At 36.5% G+C, this 20,658-nt stretch overlaps 2 protein-coding genes across 9 annotated transcripts in view; one reads left to right on the top strand and one right to left on the bottom strand.

Annotated features, from left to right (window-relative positions):
* PIGB (phosphatidylinositol glycan anchor biosynthesis class B) overlaps nucleotides 1-17,238 on the bottom strand; it is a 25,799-nt gene extending 8,561 nt beyond the window's left edge. For 2 of the 6 annotated variants that reach the window (XR_015134550.1, XM_086321051.1), the window contains exons 1-7: nucleotides 16,750-16,901; nucleotides 13,872-14,002; nucleotides 13,337-13,456; nucleotides 9,776-9,880; nucleotides 8,092-8,222; nucleotides 5,196-5,336; nucleotides 3,863-3,914 (exon numbers count right to left, since the gene is read on the bottom strand). Coding sequence is in view for 4 of the 6 variants with exons in the window: in XM_086321051.1 (XP_086177177.1) it covers nucleotides 3,863-3,914; nucleotides 5,196-5,336; nucleotides 8,092-8,222; nucleotides 9,776-9,880; nucleotides 13,337-13,456; nucleotides 13,872-14,002; nucleotides 16,750-16,885 (816 nt within the window). In the remaining 2 variants the exon portion in view is untranslated. Of the gene's footprint in view, nucleotides 1-3,862; nucleotides 3,915-5,195; nucleotides 5,337-8,091; nucleotides 8,223-9,775; nucleotides 9,881-13,336; nucleotides 13,457-13,871; nucleotides 14,003-16,749 lie in introns of all 6 variants that reach the window. The other 4 variants (XR_015134551.1, XM_086321052.1, XM_086321053.1 and 1 more) reach the window with 3 other exon arrangements.
* PIGBOS1 (PIGB opposite strand 1) lies at nucleotides 17,044-20,658 on the top strand. Of its 3 annotated transcripts, XM_086321084.1 has the most exons (3): nucleotides 17,044-17,277; nucleotides 18,599-18,857; nucleotides 19,950-20,658. In XM_086321084.1, exon 2 carries the CDS (start codon nucleotides 18,674-18,676, stop codon nucleotides 18,836-18,838), a length of 165 nt encoding a protein of 54 aa, XP_086177210.1. In that variant the 5' UTR covers nucleotides 17,044-17,277; nucleotides 18,599-18,673; the 3' UTR covers nucleotides 18,839-18,857; nucleotides 19,950-20,658. The 3 variants fall into 3 exon arrangements, with proteins under 3 accessions (XP_086177210.1, XP_086177209.1, XP_086177211.1); XM_086321083.1 differs by having other exon boundaries at nucleotides 18,599-20,658; XM_086321085.1 differs by having other exon boundaries at nucleotides 17,044-17,288; nucleotides 18,599-20,658.

Below are 20,658 nucleotides of genomic sequence, written 5' to 3'. Positions count from 1 at the left end.
AAGTCCCTTGTTGGTTGTATCATTTGCAAATATTTTCTCCTGTTCAAGTTGTCTTTTTGTTCCTTTTTTATGGTTTCTTTTTGGGTATTTTTTTTTTTAAATTTATTTTAATTGGAGTCTAATTACTTTACAATATTGTAGTGGTTTTTGCCATACATTGACATGAATCAGCCATGGGTGTACATGTGTTCCCCATCCCCATTTGTTTATATTTGTTTTTATTTCTGTTGCCTTGGGAGACTGACCTAAGAAAACATTGGCATCATTTATATCAGAGAATATTTTGCTTATGATCTCTTTTAGGGAGTTTTATCGTGTCATGTCTTATGTTTAAGCAGCCATTTTGAGTTTATTTTTGTGTATGGTGAGACAGGGTATTCTAACTTCATCAATTTATAGGTAACTGTCCAACTTTCCTATTACTAGTTGCTGAAGAGACTGTCTTTTTTTCCATTGTATATTATTACCTCCTTTTTCAAAGATTAATTGACTGTAGGTGTGTGGGTTTATTTCTGGGCTCTCTATTCACTTCCGTTGATCCATATATCCATTTTTGTGCCAGTACCATGCTGATTTGTTACTGTAACTTTGTAGTATTGTCTGAAGTCTGGGAGGGTTATGCCTCCTACTTTGTTCTTTTTCTGAAGGATTGCTTTAGCAATTCAGAGTCTCTTACAGTTCCATATAAATTTTAGGATTGTTCTAGTTCTGTGAAAAATGTCATGAGTAATTTGATAGGAGCAGTCACATTAAATCTGTAGATTCTCTGGGTAGTACAGCCATTTTAACAATATAAATTCTTTCAGTGCAAGTGCATGGGATATCTTTTCTATTTCTTTGAATCATCTTAAGTTTCATTTGTTAATGTTTTATAGTTCTCAGTATATAAGCCTTTCACCTCCCTGGTCAGGTTTGTTCCTAAGTATTTTGAGTGGTGTGATTTTGAAAGGTATTATTTTTTTTACATTCCCTTTCTGATATTTCATTGTTAGTGTAAATAAATGCAAAGGATTTATGTATGATAATTTTGTATCCTGCTACCTTGCTGAGTTCATTTATCAGTTTAGTAGTTTATGTGTGGAGTCTTCAGGGTTTTCTATAGATGGTATCATGTTATCTGCTATAATGACAATTTTGCCTCTTCCTTTCCAATTTGGATACCTTTTATTTCTTTTATTATCTGACTGCTATGGCTAGGACTTCCAGTACTGTGTTGAGTAGAAGAGGTGAGAGTAGGCATCCTTATCTTCTTCTAGATTTTAGTGGGAAGGCTTTCAGCTTTTCACCATTGGATATTAAATTGGCTATGGGTTTGTCATGTGTGTGTGCTCAGTCACTCAAGTCATGTCTGACTCTGCAACCCCATGGACTGTAGCCTGCCACGCTCCTCCACCCATGGGATTTTCCCCAGGCAAGAATACTGGAGTGAGTTGCCATTTCTTCCTCCAAGGGGATCTTCCTGACCCAGGTATTGAACCCACGTCTCTTGTGTCTCCTGCATTGGCAATCATATTCTTCACCATTGAGCCACTTGGGAAGCCCATGGGTTTGTCTTAAATAGCTTTTATTATGTTGAGATATATTCCTTCTGTACCCACTTTGGCAAGAGTTTTTTTTATCATGAATGTTGAGTTATGGCAATGCTTTTTCTGCATCTAGTGAGATCATGTGGCTTCTGTCTTCTGCTTATGTGTCGTATCACATTGATTTGCCTATGTTGACCCATCCTTGTGAACCTGGGATGAATCCCACTTGGTCGTGGTATACAATCTTTTCTGTGTGTCTTTGGATTTGGTTTGCTAATATTTTGTTGAGAATTTTTGCATCAATATTCATCAAAAGTATTGGCCTGTAATTTTCTCTTTTGGTGATATCTTTGTCTAGTTTTGCTTCTTAGAATGTCTTTGGGAGTGATCCTGATCAGTATAAGCTCTTCACATGTTTGGTAGAATTTGCCTGTGAAGCCATCTGGTCCTGGACTTCTGTTTGTAGTGAGTCTGTTTACAGATTCTGTTTCTCCTCTAGTGATTGAAAGAGCACAATTCAAGAAGTGAATCAATTTCTTCTTGATTCAGTTTTGGTGGACTGAATGTTTCTAGAAACTTGTCCATTTCTTCTAGATTGTCAGATTTGTTGGCATATAGTTGTTCATAGTATTATGTTGCTTTGTATTTATACAGTATCAGTTGTTAACATTTCCTTTTTCATTTCTTAATTTATTGGGTCCTCTGTCTTTTCTTCTTGATGAGCCTGGCCAGAGGTTTGTCAATCTTGTTTATTACCCTTTCAGAGAACCAGCTCTTGGTTTTACTGATTTTTTTCATCTCTTAATTTTCTCTCTGATCTTTATTATTTCCTTCTTTCTGCTGACTTCTGGTTTTGTTTTTCTTTTTCTAACTCTTTTTACGTGGTAAGTTTAGGTTGTTCATTTTAAAATTTCTTTGTTTTTTGAGGAAAGCCTGTATCACTATGAACTTCTAAGAACTGCTTCTGCTGCGTCCGATTGATTTTGTATGGTTCTCTTTTCATTATCATTTATAATAACAGTGAAATCATTTATTAACTTTTTAAAAGTATTAATGTGTTCTTTGCAAAACACTAGGTTTTTGAGATTCAAGAGAGTATAATTGTTTATGCCCATTTTGACAGTGTAGCATGTAGACATAAAGAATTAATGAAAATAATTTTTATATGTTTGGTACCCATATTAAAAATTTTACTGTAGTACCATCTTATGGCATCACACATTACCTATTAAGATAAAGCTATGAAAACACTGCACTTTGAATTACAGCATAACAGCATCAAGTAGGTAATAACAACAATAGCAGCTAACATTAAGTGCTCACTTTTGCCATGCAGTGTTGTAAGTATTTTACATGTGTTATCTCATTTAATCCTCCAACCTTAAGAGACAAGTACCACAATTATTTCCAGATAAGGAAACTGGCAAGAATAACTGGTCCAAGATCTTACATCTTAATACACTAGGCTTTAGACAATAGCATCTGATTCCAGACCTATAAGTGACTTAAAAACAGGGAACTAAAAATCAACCAGAGGCTGTTACCAATTAAATTAAACTTATTACCATTATTATTAGATTAAATCTATATTGATGCTTTTGAACTATGGTGTTGGAGAAGACTCTTGAGAGTCCCTTGGACCGCAAGGAAATCGAACCAGTCCGTTCTAAAGGAGATCAGTCCTGGGTGTTCTTGAGAAGGAATGATGCTAAAGCTGAAACTCCAATACTTTGGCCACCTGATGCAAAGAGTTGACTCACTGGAAAAGACTCTGATGCTGGGAGGGGTTGGGGGCAGGAGGAGAAGGGGATGACAGAGGATGAGATGGCTGGATGGCATCACTGACTCGATGGACATGAGTTTGGGTGAACTCCGGAAGTTGGTGATGGACAGGGAGGCCTGGCGTGCTGCGATTCATGGGGTTGTAAAGAGTCGGATACAACTGAGCGACTGAACTGAACTGAACCGATTCTAAATCTATTACCAATAAGATTAAACCAGATGCTTAAAGAATATTCTGGTTAAAATGAATTCTGAATAATTGAAGTTAACTAAAATCATTTAAAAGTTAACCTTTATTGTTACAAACCTGACAATAGTACTTTAAATGGATTTCTTAGAACTTCAATTAATACACAATTCTGTTATATGGAAAGTACAGCAAAGTGAACCAAAGGCATATGCTACTAGCTTTTCCCTAATATATCCCATATCATTAAAAAAATGGCTTGCCTATGTTTCTAAATACTCATGGATTAAAGAGTAAGGCTGAGTTTTTAGTGTAATAAAGTGACTATATTAAAGTAACTTAAAAAAAAAAGGTTAATTTTACTTACTTGACCAAAAAAAATACGATCAATTATCAGAGACAAACTCAAAGTGACAAATCTGGAAAACAAAACAGAATGGTGACTAACACTTTGAACATACTGAAAATCCAGCAATGGCATATGACTTAGTGGCATATAGCATCAAAAGCCACTTTAAAAATGCTTCAAAAGTTTCTCCAGCTGAATATGGATTTACACGTTTTGAAAGATATTTCATTGAAAAAAGCTGTATTTAAACTTTTTAAAAGTAATAAATTCTGTATTACCTATTGCTGCATAATGAATTACCACCAAATGTTTTGGCAACCTAAAACTATGAGCATTTATTATCTCACAGCTTCTGTGGGTTAAGAATCCAGGCAGAGCTTAGCTGGGTATCTCTGACTCAAGATCTCATAACTTTTTAGGATACTGACTGGGTCTGTAGTTTCAGCTGAAGGTTCTCATGATTTTTCCCTACAGCATGCATTGTCACTTCTCAAGTTTTTCACACATAAATTAATCATAGTTTTTAGCTGTCGCCCCGAACTGGAATGTATAATTCATGAAGGAATGGACTTTGTTTTGTTAAATTGCTGTATCTCTAGCATCTGGAACAGCACCTAGCACATATCAGGATTAAATATTTGCTGAATGAATGCTTTACAATCAAAACAGTTAATAAATCTGAGAAATGACAATAGTGGCAACTTAGCCACCATGTGATTTTGTCCTTTTTTAATAGCTACCAGAAATAGCCTGTACAGAGTGAATACTAATATATTAAAAAGATCACTGTTTTAAGTGTCAAAGTGCATTCATTCCTTCAATGAATAATTATTTTGTATATTCCACTAGGTACCTGGTATAATTCTGATCCTAGGAGCTCAAAATATAGTTAGAGAACCTGGGCTTCAATCCCATTTTCATCATAGCAACCCAGTGACACTGGCTAATTTAATTTCATCAAGCCCTCCATTTTCTGTATCACAAAGTAAAAACACACCTACATTGCCTAGATCCAAGAATTGTGAAATCAGGTAATATGTGAATATATATTGTATGGTTATCATAAAACCCGATACAAATGTGAAGGAATCAAATATCCTTAAAATATATTTGAAAAATATTTAAGAAATAAAGCATAGGAAAGTTCTAATTTAGAAAAACTCCCAGGATCATTTAAGCAAATTAAAATACTCAGAATCACAACTAAAAATATAAAATTGGAAATACTATGTTTCCTTGGTCTGATAATTCTCAGTGATATTAGAAGATATACCTGACTAAAAAGATGTAAAATCTTGTTCATAATCTTTAATTTATTAAAATTAATATGATGGATTGTAGCCATACTTACCCTACAGGTAAAAACTGATGCAGAATAAGATCAAGCTTTCTCTGTTCTTGCCAGAAATGTCTGAACAGCAAAGGTATCCATGGAATAACAGCTGTGGGACGGATTATGAAGGCAAGTGCCACCAGGGATGAGTACTTCACACTATACGTAAGGAAAAGGTATTATTAAGACAACTTGGAAGTGAGTTCAGAGGTTATCTATTTACTCTGTGGTATTATATATATTTATTTTTTTAATTAGAGCATTTTCTTTTTGGTATAAATAGCTATCTGAACATGGGGAACTTACCTGAACTTTATGGTTCTTAATTTTTCTTGTCCATAAAAAAGAGGTAGTATGTAAGGTCTTTTCCAGCTTTACTTAATATTCTAGTATTTCCAAGTAAGAAGTTATTCTAATCTTAATGTTAGTTTTATTTACTGAGAGATATATCAACTTTTAACCATAAAACTCTGTCAAATCCTTTTCTGGTGGAAGTGTCTTCTACCAAAATAAAAGACAGTCACACATTTTCTAAGGGAGAAAAAAAAAACTTTTAAAGAACCATTGGGATTATTTAGGCAATGTTGGGCTTCTGGGCACATGTGGTTTTGTTCAGAAAGTAGGCTTGTAGTTTTGCCCATCTGAAAGATACATATATCTGTGTATACATATATAGATATACATCTGATTTTAAAAAAGCTTACTGTAAAAACCTATATGATCATGGATAGAAATGTGGGTTTTTACTATTAGGACCTCTCTCAATAAATAGTTGAAGGAGAGCACCTAATAATTTAATCATCAAGGCGACAGACAGTGGCAAAAGAACTTTATGGTACTATGATATACCTATTGACTAATAAGTAACTATAAAGAAATTTCCAATGTTGGTGAAGATGTAATAGGGATTTCAAGTTCAAATTCTTATGGAGACCAGGTAAGTAATAAAAATTTGCATGGAACCTCCAATAGTGTCATGAAGGAAGCTTGGCCCAGAATGTTGCCAGGCCTTACATTTTTTCAAGAGAAACTAGAAATCAAGATTTTAGGTAAGATCTCCCAATTTAAAAAATTTGCCAAGTAGTTAAGGTAAAGAACAAAAACACTGAGCAGGTGAAATAAAACACCTCTGGCTTGGTCTGAACTTGTAGTCAGCCTAATTGCAAATTCTGCCATAGTGAAACTACCTAGAGGATGCCCAAATGTATCTAGTCCTACCTAACCTCACTCCAAATTTTCCAACTTGGATTTCTTACTCCTTTCTGAATATTTCTACATAATTCTTACTGGAATTTAAAATCAAAGTATATGAAATAAACCCCTTAACTTTCTCACAAACCTGTTTAGTGTCTAGTATTTAACAGTATCACTCATTTTCTGTCTAAAAATTTGGAGTCACCTTAAATCCCAGCTTTTCATCCGATACATCCACTTTCCTTCTCATTGCCATGATTTTACATCAAGTCTTCTCACTTGCCTAAAATCTTCTCATAGTTGTGTCTCCTGTTTGGAATCTTTTCATAGTCATTATTTCTAATTTTGCAGAAATATTTCTTAGTATCATTGTCACCGTCAATACTTACTCAACACTTACTGTGTAATAGGACACACTTGTCTACAGATTCTCATTTAATTCTTGAAAGTGGCTCTATTCTCATTTGATAGAAATCAATGTTTATACATCCTCATCTATAGGTAACGAAAGTGAATGCCTATTCTAGCAGTCAAGAGTCTTAATGCAGAAATGATGTTATTTGGTTTGATCCTCAACAACCTTGTATATAAGGAAGAATGGATACTAGCTTCTTAACTAGATTCCCAGATTTTCTAGCTTTCTCCCTTTTAATATATCCTCAGTATTGCTACTAGGAGAGAATTCTAAATCAGGTTTAATTGTGTCATGCTTCTCAAAGCTACTGGTACCCTGCTACTTACAAAATCTGAATTCTGGAGAAGGGCAAAATGCCATGATAGCCTCATTCCTCTCTTCTCCCACACATTAGCTCCTCCAGACAACCTGCCCAGAATACAGTGAAACCCTATTCTGATGTTCCTTTTTCTTAGTATTTTATACCAATTTATATAAACCCAAACCATGTCCATGTATTTTCTATTTGCCATCCAGGATCTACTCTGTTCTTCACCTGCCCAGAGTGTAGGGAGGGTGACCTATTGGACTGTATCAGTGGGCTGCCTTGCTCTTTGGCTTCTCTTTGACTGGAGGGCAGAAGAGTCAGTGTATGTTTTTCACCCTGCTCTTACCTTGCTTGGATAAAGGCTGGCTGTACCCCTCTATTGTTGGGGTCCTCTCTAAAAGAGTTCTAGGGATTTCAGTAACAGTTTCCTCTCCTTACTCCCTGAGGCCAAAGGATAACAGAAACTTCTGTGTGACTAGCCCTCAGGTACTATGCTATGCTATGCTAAGTCACTTCAGTCGTGTCCGACTCTGTGTGACTCCTAGACGGCAGCCCACCAGGCTCCCCCATCCCTGGGATTCTCCAGGCAAGAACACTGGAGTGGGTTGCCATTGCCTTCTCCAGTGCATGAAAGTGAAAGGTGAAAGTGAAGGCGCTCAGTCGTGTCCAACTCTTAGCGACCCCATGGACTGCAGCCTACCAGGCTCCTCCATCCATGGGATTTTCCAGGCAAGAGTACTGGAGTGGGGTGCCATCGCTTTCTCCGTCAGATACTATGGTATCCCCTTACTAGCTTTTCTAAACATTGTTTATACCTTTGTAAACAGTCCTTTTATTAAACTCTCTTTCCTGCTGTAATCAACTGTGAATTTGTGGTTCTGATAGCCTTCATGAATACTGGGGGAGTCCACTGGATATTGCAGTATATTAATAATTTAAGATTTTTCAAAACCATGCTTTAGAGTTTTGTACATAATTGTAACAGTACTGTAACTCACCTGTTCATAGACTTTGAACCCTCCAAAGGATAGTAGAAAAGTGCAATTATAGTGAGAACAGTTTCCATGGTGTTTGTAAGAGTTCTGGTACAGCAATACCACGTGAACCAAGAGCATAACTGGCAAAAAAACTAAGAACAATTATAAGCAAATATATACGGAGTAGGAAATGGAAAAGCTTAGTATTATCTTTAAGGAAAATAGCAAGCAAGTCTAATGTTAAAAATGGGCATGCCCAAACGTTTTTAAGAAGTTATATCAAACACATGTCTATGATAATCAGATCTATATTTGTTAAAGTTAAGTTTATTCTTTCAGGTACATTTCATTTGATTTAAATCTCACTTCACACTAATAAAAGATATAAAAAAATGCAGATTCCTTGACGGCAGAGTTTAAAGACTGAAATTCATAGCTAGAATTTAATAATCGGTATTACTCAAATTGTAGTATATTACTGACAAGTATTTTCTTGATATTTTTATTGACCTGATTTGGAATGTCCTGTTTCCTGATGGGAAATTGAAGACCACACACACACATAAAGTGACTTACCAGGAAAAAGCATTAAATTCTAATTTGGAAATTGACTAAATTAATAAACTACTTTTAGGTAGAACATGCAAACAGAAGCATCATTAAGTCTGAAAAACAAATACCTTTAAAAGAAACTTAGTTGCTTCAAGGATGTTAAAACATGTCATACCAGCTTCCTCTCTCTTCCAATACAGACTTTAAAACATGTTCCCAATTAACTTCTTGTGAAGTTAAAGGCTCTTCCTGAACTAGACGATCATAGTACTGCCACTTTGGAGGAAGGATTTTAAAGGCATTATGTCTCTGATGTTTTAGGTTCAGCCTTGGGCAGTGTATATAAGCACAAATTAAAGAGACTGACTTAATCCTTGAAGGACTCGATTGCTAAAGAAATCTGTCTTTAATGCAAATCAACACACTATCTGCAGAAATGTCATATTAATAATAATAATGTTAATTAAATTGTATTTCAGAAATGTGTTGGTAAATTGGTTATCTGGAATTTGAAATATATTTGCCAACAGAAATATAAAAAAGGTAATAAGATTTCTAAGTTGGCTTATATAAGCTTACTTAATTGATAACTCTTTTTAGGATAGTTTAACTGGGAAAATCATTCAGGATTTGAATGGGAGATTGAGAATCTCCTCACTGTGAAGTAAGTCAAATAACAAAAGACAGTCTTCTGTACTTTTTCCATTATTCTAGCCAAAAGTGAAAGAGTGCATCACTGAGAAGAGAATTCTTAGGCCTGAGTTGCAGGTAGTTGGAGGAATAGTGAAAGGATTGTAAACAGCTGAGGTAGTCCATGTGGTAGGCAATAGTTTAGAACTGTTCCTACTGAATATTACGGCAAGTGAGACAAGGACTGAGCCGAGTCATGGTGCTTCCCAAGGCTGTGTCCTAGGCTTCGGCCTCTCTAGGGTTGCAGGGCACCAATGGTTTCTGCCACGTAGGGCTCATTCAGAAGGAGACAGCATGTCCACCTGCATCTTACTGTTCTGAATTATGGAAGTGCCTTTGTAAAGTTGTACAAGTTATCTTCTGAAACTGCCTTGGGAAAATTAGTCATGTTGACTGCCCTGTTCAGGTGCTTCACGCTCACAGAAATGAAGGAAATAGATTTTCTAACGTGTTTTAAACTTACCACCCATCGTGCTACTTGCTGATTTTCTAGTTGCTTCATTAATGAGTAAAGCCTCAAGTCTGCTATAGCAGACAGAAGTGCTTGGGCAAGTCTAGGAATCCAAATCTTCATTAGTTAAAAAAAAAGGTATTAAAAACATCTGGTTAGTTCCCACTTTAAAACCATAAGAAATCAACAGGCTTATCCAACATTGATTGAAAGCCATTCTTAGTTTTAAAAAAAGATGCATTGTTCTGTTCTTCTGCAAAAATAACCTGTTTTTCTACAAAAAAAAAACCTGCATTAATTTTCATGGAAATACCAAAAGATAGCTTTATCTTTCCTGTTCTCTCTATAATATATGTACTACAATACTATTAATTTTAAGTAGCCAGCAGCCCATTTCATTGTGTGAAGGCTCTATTTTAGAAGCACATTTAGTTGTTTTCATTAGCAAAACAGTAGGTAATTTTAAATGAAACATTTACAATACTGTGGGCTAAGTATCATACTAAGTACTTCATGTATATCAGCTCATTCAGTCCTTCTATCAATCCTATGAGACAGGATTATAAATGAGAAAACAGGGACAGAGAGGTTAAATGATATCCGCAAAACTGCAGAGCTAGTTAGTGTGGAGGTCAGGGTTCAAACCCGTCTGCCTGATTCCAAAGCTCTTAGCTACTAAACTACATTGCTTTGCTATCCTGCAATATCAATAATGTGAGTTGCTTCTTTTTTTGTAGTCTATTATTATAGAAATATGGTTTTCAGATATTAAAGAAGAATAAAAAGAAAGTAAATGTATTACAACAATTACAGTTAATGATTCTATATCATACATTAATATCTTTGAGTTTTAAAATGTGTCACAGTTATCATTAACAAACTAAACACTTGCTGGTAGATCACAACTTAATTTTAGTTTGTTCAGAAGATGTGTTTCTAAAAATTTACATGTAAATCTGTATTTTATTGCATCAAACTTCACTAATTTTACATTATAATTAGAGCTGCTTTACTTTCTTTTTTTTTTTTTGCTGCTTTACTTTCAATTGTCAGTGATTTCTAACAGTTTAGCTTTATGTCCTTTATCAGTACTCTGTAAGTATATGTTTAAATCATAACGGTACATTGTACTTCATAATTCCACTTAAACTGTGCCCGTAATATACAGTAAAAGGCACCTCTGTACTCACCTTCTGTTTGCCCTGCAAAAGAATCTATCAGCCTCCTCCTCACTTCCCAGGTCTGCAAATACTTCATGTGAAAAGTTAATTTCGCTACAAACTTGATATGAGCTGAGTGTTGAGGTAGCCACTAAAATACTAAAAGAATTCTTGTGCACTGAGAGAAGTATAGTTATTTATGAACTTAATGAGCCACTATATTCTGAGCTACTTGCCCTAGCTTTCAATATTGTGTTCAGTTTCAAGACCCACATTTTAAGATTAGACATTAATAAATTACAAGATGATTATGAGGTTTTAAGACTGGAGATGTTTATCCTGGATAAATAGGACTTTTTGAAGTGTTATGTAAAAATCTTGAATTTAAAAGTAGATAGATTTTAGCTGAACACAAAAATAAATGGAGTTGTAAATTTCTGGTTGTTAGCAGTCTCTCCAGACTTTATCATAATTTTCCAGGTTATAATAAGGCCTTGACAAGAATTAAAGTGTTACACATGGCTGCTGGAGAATAAAATCTAGTGTGATGGAGTAAAGAGAAGATGGAATGTGACAGGAGTGAACCCTGAAGATTAGGCCTTTGTTGGTAGCTTACCATTCTATATTCCTGTTCTTTAAGATCCTGACCCTTCCTTTCCTGAAGCTCCAGGAGCTGGATGTCTGTGTGCCATCTTCTGACTGTTCAAAACCCCCACTATGGTACACTGCTCCCACCGCAACAGGTCTCCCTTTTTATTCCTCTTCTCACAATATTCCAAGCCAGTGCTCTCCAGTATAAATACAATGTGAGCCATATACTGAATTTTAAATCTTATAGTAGTCAAAAAGTGAAAAATGTCAAAACAGGTAAAATGAACCTCAATACTTTTATTTAACTCATTATATCTAAAATATTTCAACATTTAATCAATGTAAAAATTACAGAAATATTTTACATTCTTCTTTTGCTCTAGTTCTTTGACATTTGGTATGGATTTTACACTAAGAGCACGTCTCAATTTGGACTAGCCACATTTCTAGCATTTCCAGTCTTGAGTAGCCACATGTGAGTGGTGGCTTCTGTATTGAACAGCAGAGCTCTAAGCCATCCTTAATTCTGTCCACATACCTTATGAAGTTTAGAGAGAAGTTATCTGGAAAGAGCACTGGACTGTGAATAAGTAGACATAGGATCTACTTTTAGCTTTTAATATGCAGTGACTTTGGTCTGTTTTCTTCATCACTTCTCTGACAACCTTCTGGTTTCAAAATTATATAATCTATTTTAAAATAATCAAGATGAGAGTATGATGACTGACAGAATCATAATGGTTCTCTGTTCAAGTTCTATCTTGAAGACTCCTTCATTCATAATCTAACCTATTTTCTGGGATAGTATATACATTTGCCTAGGCAAATATGAATATCCTGCATATCTAGAAGCTAGTGGGTAGTCATGAGAGATGAAAAAACAATGCACAGTTCCTAACTTCTACATGAGTTAATGGGAGAAACAACTCCTACTGCTCTCAATTTTCCTTCCCTGTGATATTCTCAAATGAAGCATCAATTTCACCAATATGGTCTTTGTTTTTCACTAATGGGTAATTAGGTATCATTGTAAAGGGGAGGGTACAATACAGCCTTTAAAAAAAAGAGAACTAAACCAAACTCCACAACCTCAGTGTCTTTCCAGGCTTCAAAAAACCTTTCAGGATTTGGGCTGCCTTTAGAATTCTGGGCCACTTCCCTAACAGAAAATGGGAAAGGGCCAAACTGTTGAGTCCAATTTGATGATAGCTTAAAGGATGTTGATAATGAGGTTAGAAAAACTTCTGCAACGTTAGTTCTTCTTTTGTATCTTTTCTTGGCCACTGACCCCAGAAATCCATTATCTTGGAATTACAACCCTGCTCACTCTTGATGGTTAATTACTACACACCACAATGACTGTACATATCAATATATTTTTGTCAAGTTAATTTGCCTAATTTTTAATTTCAGCACTAAATCCTGAGTAGGTTTATATGTATTTAGTTTTCATAGGCTCACATAACATGGCTTTATGTTTACAAGTTAAAAAAATAAGATATATCACTTTCTTAAGTGATTCTTTTATGAAGGAAATTTACTTTTAAAGTACAAATAATATATAGTCATTCTGAACATGTGTATATCTTAATAGAATTTCTCACAGCAGAACAGTAATGCTTAACGTTTTTAGCACATATTGAACGCTTACACATCACCGTGTGTCTTTGAACCCTGGGCTTCCCAGATACAGAGTTCAGCAACAGTAGTCTTTTAAAAACAAACTTGCATAAATAATAATTATCATTTAATATTAATATACATTAACCTTAAAGGATGAAATCTGTTAATGACTATTTTGATTACTTTTATTTAAACTTACCAGCAAATGAACACTGTCTTTCCCCAAAAGATGCAGAATCTTGTAAATGCTTGCAAAGATTAAGGGGTAAGTATAACCCCTCAATCTTTCTGTCCATTCCCAGGTCAAATAACCATAATTAGTAATATTAAGGACTAATGTTAAGTAGCATTGAAACAGAACCTCTTTTCATTTCTACATATAAAACTTATTTTTCAGCAAAGAAGCTTAAATAAAAACATAGTATTTTATACAGGGTATTGGAAATAAAAATGTAGTTGGCTAACTAAACAATTTCTTCAAAGCAGGAATGTTTTTTACTTCATCTATATCCTCCACATTACTGAGCACTGTGGGAATATACACCAAAGGCTTAGTACATTAACACCAAAGAAAGTACAGAAGAAATATTAGCCTAAAATAATGGCACTCTTTTATAGGTTAAAATTACTCAGAGAAGATATGGAAAATTGATTGAAAACATGTCAGAGCTGACACAGTTTCTGAGATGAATACACATTTCTAGTCCAGGAATAGAAAACTACAAAGGATATTTGAAAACCATACGATGTGCAACTTCAAGAGACTGCCAGTATTCATCTGGAACAAAACTTGTCTGGACTAAAAAGCAGTTACATATTCGTAATGCTATGATAAACAAGACCAGATAAATGTTTTCACTAAGATCTGAAAAAAATGAACAAACAGGTAATCAGGCAACTTCCACTTGGAGAACAAAAATCTGCTCTGATGGGCCCCTTGCTCAGGCTCTGTTAAAGTGCAGTAGTGAATTCCAGCCCCTCCACACTACTCAAAAGCAGACCTGGGTGGGAGGTTAGACAAAGCGCCATAGCCTCATCAATGGGGGATTACCACTCCTTTCATTTAACAAATCAAATATTAAGATACATTTTGAAAAAGAGATTGGGTTAACTAAGGCCTTAAGCTAATATATGTGTATATAATGAAAGAAACCAGCTAACAAATTACTAACTTCGGAAGCAACATTTTGTATATGTGCATATACTGGCATATAAAATGGTCCTTTGTACACTTTAAATAGTCCTTATTGATGCTTTTGTATGCTAGGCACTGAATTCATTCCTTTACATGCACTATGTCATTTAGTCCTCATTGCTAGGGGGAAGGTAGCATTAGCCCTATTTTATACGAGAAAACTGAGGCTCAGAAGTTAAACTGCCTTCTCCCAAGTTAGAAAGGTTATAAATAAACAGGATTCAAAACCAGGTCTGTATGTTGACTCCAGTCCTCTTAACCACAAATGGACATCTTACACACTACAGATTTTTTAAATGTGAATTTAGCTGCCAACACTTAAAAATCAGATTTTATGTTAACATCTGTATTGTAGCATATCAAAACTCCTTAAGATCTGGCAACATAGAGCTCAACTGGCAAACAACTGGCTGGTACTGAAATATAGGGTCCTTTGACTTCTTACTTGTATTTAGCCTTGCCTCTTCTGTCTCCTGGCAACTTGAGTTTGCAGCCTGCCTCTGATCCACTGTGAGTCTTTTACTATCATTCTGGGTTCCTGCACTTTCATTCCTTATTCTTCAAGAACATTTCCTTTTTTAAAATTGGAGGGTAATTAAAATATTTGTGATGGTTTTGCCGTGCATCAACATGAACTGGCCGCAGGTATAACATGTGTCCCCTCCCTCCCTCCCTAACCCCCCACCCCCACCCCATCCCTCCAGGTTGTCACAGAGCGCTGCCTTTGAGTGCCCCATATCATACTCAGACTTCCATTGGCTATTATTTTACATAGGTAACATACATGTTTCAATGCTATTCTCGCAAATCATCCCACCCTCTCCTTCTCTGGGTCCAAAATGTCTGTTCTTTATGTCTGTGCCTATGCTTCCCTGCACACTGGCACCATCTTTCTAGATTCCATCGTTCAGTTGTCAACATACACATGAACTAATATATGACATTTGTCTTTCATACTTCACTCTGACAGGGTCTAGGCTCATACACCTCATTAGAACTGACTCAAATGCATTCCTTTTTAGAGCTGAGTAATATTCCATTGTGTATGTGTACTATTTTCCAATGGACAACTAGGTTGCTTCCATGTAATAGCTATTGTAAATAGTGCAGCAATGAACATTGGGGTACTTTTTCAATTCAAGACAACGTGTATTTTTCAATTCTGGTTTCCTCAGAGTATATGCCCAGTAGTGAGATTTCTGGGTTGTATGGTAGTTTTATCCCTAGTTTTTTAAGGAGTCTCCATACTGTTCTCCATTGGTGGTATCAGTTTGCATTCCCACCAACAGTGTAAGAAGGTTCCCTTTTCTTCACACCCTCTCCAGCATTTATTGTTTGTAAACTTTTTGATGATGGCCATTCTGACTGGTGTGAGATGATACCTCATTGTGGTTTTGATTTGCATTTCTCTAATGAGCAATGTTCTGCATCTTTTCATGTGTTTCTTAGCCATCTGTATGTCTTCTTTGGAGAAATGTATGTTCATGTCTTCTGTCCACTTTTTGATTGGGTTGTTTGTTTTTCTGGTATTGAGCTGCATGGGCTACTTATATATTTTGAAGATTCTTTGTCAGCTTAATTTGTTATCTTCTCCCATTCTGAGTGTTGTCTTTTCACCTTGCTTATAGTTTTCTTAGTAGTGCAAAAGCTTTTAAGTTTAATTAGGGCCCACTGGTTTATTTTTGTTTTTATTTTCATTACACTAGGAGGTGAGTCATAAAGGATCCTGCTGTGATTTAGGTCAAAGAATGCAGGAATACATTTTAAATGTTTTCACTGGTGCATTCAACACCACGTAGTGCCCCTTGTGAACTTTAATCTTTCAGAAACAAACCTCCCTACTGGACTGTATCTGCTGTCCGAAAACCTTGTTCTCTCCTTTTCTCCTCTTTGTGGCCTTAGGCAGAAAAAACTGTACTCAGAACTGGCCCTTAAATAACAGCCTTCGGCACATACAAGGCACGCAATATATAATGAATGAATGAGGAACCTATCTACAAACCCACTCCGACAGATCAGAATCCCACTTGCTGGGGTCGAGACCAAAGAAAAGGCGGAGGGGCCAGCAGGAAAAAGCAATGTGGCGGGGGGTCAGACCTGGTTCCACTCCAGGAATCAGCCCTCCGTAGATACGAAACTTTGGGAACACTGGGTCAGGGTGGCCACTCCCTCGCTGACTTGGGATGGCCACATCATGCTTATTCACTTCACATGGCTGCGGAAAGCTGGCACAAAACAATGCAGAATACAGTGCCCTGCAAGAGATGGGGATCTAGAATCCCATTTCCAGCGCAACGCAATTTCTTGGCGCACCACGCCCCCCCAACTCCCGGCCTCCCAGTAGATGGAGCCCTCGTTCAGGGTCGCCGATTTCCCGCCATCACCACCCAGCTCGGCGTCCACACCCCCTCACTCACCCCCACAGCGCCCGGTGCTCTTCTGCGGGCTGAGATACAAGGTGGACTTTCTCGTTCGCAGCTTCGTCTTCTCATGAGAGCGGTTCTGGAGACCGCGGAAAAAGAGGCCGCCGCCTCCGCCGTCGTCTCGCTCCATTCTGCATCAGCGTTGAGGTCCACTGGGGACCGCCAGCAGCCAACGTCCCCAGCAATGGATGGCTGAAGCGGCGCTCGTTGCTCTTCCGCCCACTAAGTTTGGCCTTTGTAAGCTGCCGTGCCGGAAGGCGCGAAGATAGCCGGGAAAAAGGCATCTTCGTCCCGCCCACTTCCAACGGTGGTCCCCGCGGCCCACTATTGCTGGTTCGGCAGCGCGTCTACGTCTTCGCCGCGGACTGGTCCACGCTTTCCCTACTACATTGCTTTCTCGAGGGATTGTTCCGTTCCTTTGGTTTCGTGGTCTCTGCTGCTGGGGTCCGGAAACTGCTGAAAGGAACTGGATCTCACCTCTGCGGGTGCAGGCAGGAGGCGGCGGGGAGCTGAAGCAGAACGGTGTGTGACTGGTAATAATAGTACTGATAATTACAAACGGAAGTGTTGGTGTAACGTTGCATGCCTTGGGTGATCTTACAGTGACTATTTGTTGAGCGACGTAGGCGGGATAAGGGTAATTTAGCCTCATGTACAGATGTGGAAAATGAAGCCCCACAAAGGTTAAAGGACTTGGTCAGGGTCATTTAGCGAACTAGTTGCGGAAGGGGAACCTTCCCGAATTTACTTGCGGTTTAATTGTCTGTTTTACAAGGAGGTGACTTGCAAATGTCTCCTTTTCTTACACTTAGTCATCGAACCAAAACCTGCTTGGTGAAGTTCTCATTTATCTAGTTAAGTGTAGAGTCCAGGAGGAAAAAAGACTTTTTCCCCCAGAAAAATAGTAAATTACGATTTTAGAAATGGCAACCCACTCCAGTACTCTTGACTGGAAAATTCCATGGACGGAGGAGCCTGGTAGGCTACAGTCCACGGGGGTCTCAAAGAGTCGGTCACGACTGAGTTACTTCACTTTCACCTTCAAGAAGCAGCTACTATTTACTCCGCCACTGTTGAGTTTTGTGACCCCGGAGACTGGCTTAGGATGCTGTGAAATATTGCTGTAATAAAACATAAAAATGATTCGCTCTGTTTTACCTGTTTATAAATATGTACTTAGTATCTCCGAACCATAGAACTTATCAGACTATAGACTACTGCAAGGAATATAACTTTCTGAGAAGTTCTAGAATCTTAACTCTTCAATTGTTAAAAGTAAAACCAGTGAAATCCCTATTTTATTTTTTGTAAAAAATGGATAGTAGATGACTTAGAGGTGATGCCAGTTTGTATCTACTATAGCATCAGAGGAAACTAGAAAATCTTTTAGTTTGTAAAAATTGTTTTAATCACACACATTGTCATGAAATAGTAAAGAGCTAATGAAAAGTAACAAATCTCTCCCCTTTAGATGAGATTGGCAATCACATTTAACTTTCGTGGACGGCTGTTTCTTTTAATAGTATACCTTTTTTTTGTATACCTTTAAAGGCATAAAAAGTATGTTCCTCTATTTTTTAACACTTCTGCCATTTAATAAAGTATCAGTTTAAAACCTCTGAAAACATTCTATAATAGCATTTAGCTTTATCTTACACCATCCTCTAACCCTCATTTCTCATATTCCCTTTGTGTCTATATTCCTATTTTAGTTACATCAAAAAGCATATTTACATATTATGAGAAAAATACTGTTTATGCAGGAGCAAAGTTGTGGCATGAAGGCTTTATAAAGGATATAGTACTGAGTTTCTGCTTTGCTTCCCATTTTCTTTGTATACAGACCTGAAGAGAGTTCCTGGATGTGGAGTTTGTTTTTTTAGAACCATCCTTGCGCTGTGAAGTGTTTGATGAAAAAATGTTTGGAAGATTGACTTTTCCACAACTGCTTTTTGCTAGCCTCCTTGGAATTGCTGGAGGAATATATATTTATCAACCAGTATTTGAACAGTATTACAGAGATCAGAAGGAGTTAAAAGAAAAGATGAAATTGGTACAAGACTCAGAAGAGAAGAATAGTTGATACTACATGGAGTTGAACTGTAATTGCTTAAAATTCCATTGAAATTATGCATTGAGTATTAATAATTAGTAAAAAGTTATTCCCTATAAATAGTAAAAAGTTATCAATTATACTTTAAATGTAAATACATTATTGATAGTGATTTTAAATTAGCTTTAAAAGTAGCACTGTCAATTTTAATGTTTACTTTTACTTTTTGCCATTCTATGTCTTTTCACCAGGATCTATGAGTATGTTTCCTTTTAAGCAAAAATGAATGTATTAAGGAATATATTATTTCCTAGTTGAGGCTTATTTTTCTGGGAATGCGGCCTATACATTGGCAGTCTAGAGTATATAAACTGGCTGGAATTGTGTTTACAGTTATGTTTGTAAATGAAGTTAACCAAGTCAACTACCTCATGCAGAATGCACCTCAATTAGCCTACAATTAGCCTACTTTAATATACTTCAGCATTCTTTCAATTCCTGGCTTTCTCATCCCAGGCAGAATGGAGGTGTAAATTGAGAATCAGGATGGCTCAAATTAAATAGAGGTTTTTGAGAAGGTAGATGGTGTCACATAGGGTGGCAAACATGACACAGTCTGTTTACTTAACTCACTAGGCAAATTGACATTAATAATCGCGATCATGGAAGAGTTAATTTCTTATGAAGCTATTCATATAGTTAAGGGGTTTTTTGGAAATTGCTAAGAACTGATTTAATTTTATATTTTCAGTGAGAGCTTAAATGTAATCACATTGTACAAAATACTGTAAATCAACTCATTTTTTTTCTTTAAATAAATTCATTATAACTTAATATAAGCTATCTATGTTGAGATCAGTGTAAGTAATAGGATTAAGAGAGAGAGAGGCCAGGAGGAAGCATGAAATTGTAAGCTTCTGCTCAGTTGCCACAGATGTCTCTTTATATTCTGCTGATTTAGAGCATGTCACATAACCATGGGCACTAATATATCATCTTGTTGCCCAAGGAATGATAATCCTATTTAACATTACGTGAAGTTGAACCATTTTTGGTCATTTTGAGAAGGATGCACCTGTCTGTTTGGTAGTCACATACCAACTGTCAGAGAATGAGTCGATTTTTTTTTTTTTTTTTCCAGTAAAGGTACTGCTGCTGCTGCTAAGTAGCCATTCAAATCAAAGCTATAGGAAGATGCCACTTCACATACACTAGGATGACTGCAGTCAAAGAGGGAGGAAGTAGTAAGTGTTGATGGGAATGTGAAGAAGTTGAAACCTTCGAATATTGCTGGTGAGGATATAAAACAAGTTTGGCAGTTGTGAAAGTTTGGAAGTTCCTCAAAAAGAAGAACATACAGTGTTACCATATGACCCAGCAATTCTGCTTTTAGACGTACATCCCAGAGTAGTGAAAACATGTCTGCATAAACATCTGTAAATGAATACTCGAAGCATCATTATTATAATAGCCCCAAAGTGGAAATAATCCAAATGTCTCAGCCAGTGAACGCATAAATATATTATGGTATATCCACGCAATGGAATATTACTTTGTTGAGGAGCACAAAAGGCCACATATTGTATGATTCTATTTATATGACATGTCCAGGATAGGTAAATGCATAGAGACAAAGTGAATTAGTATTAAATATTTCCCAGTGATTAAGGGGAAGAAGGTACAGGGAGTGACTGCTAATGGATATAGCGTTACTTTTTAGTATAATGAAAATGTTTTGGAACTAGATAGTGGTGTTCAGTGACAGGTTTGTGAATGTATTAAAAACCACTGAATTGCACACTTTACAACTTTATTATGTGAGATTATATCTCAATAAAACTGTCAGAGGA

The sequence above is a fragment of the Bos grunniens genome, chromosome 10 (genome assembly GCF_055505025.1).
Source record: "Bos grunniens cultivar Pamir isolate PY7600 chromosome 10, Bosgru_T2T1.0, whole genome shotgun sequence".
NCBI classification, from domain to species: domain Eukaryota; kingdom Metazoa; phylum Chordata; class Mammalia; order Artiodactyla; family Bovidae; genus Bos; species Bos grunniens.
The sequence above is the reverse complement of the archived record's forward strand: the minus strand, read 5'-3'. Positions and strand labels throughout refer to the sequence as shown.

Coding starts and splice junctions, on each gene's coding strand:
- PIGBOS1 (XM_086321084.1), top strand. CDS start 18,674: ATGTTTGGAAGATTGACTTTTCCACAACTGCTTTTTGCTAGCCTCCTT.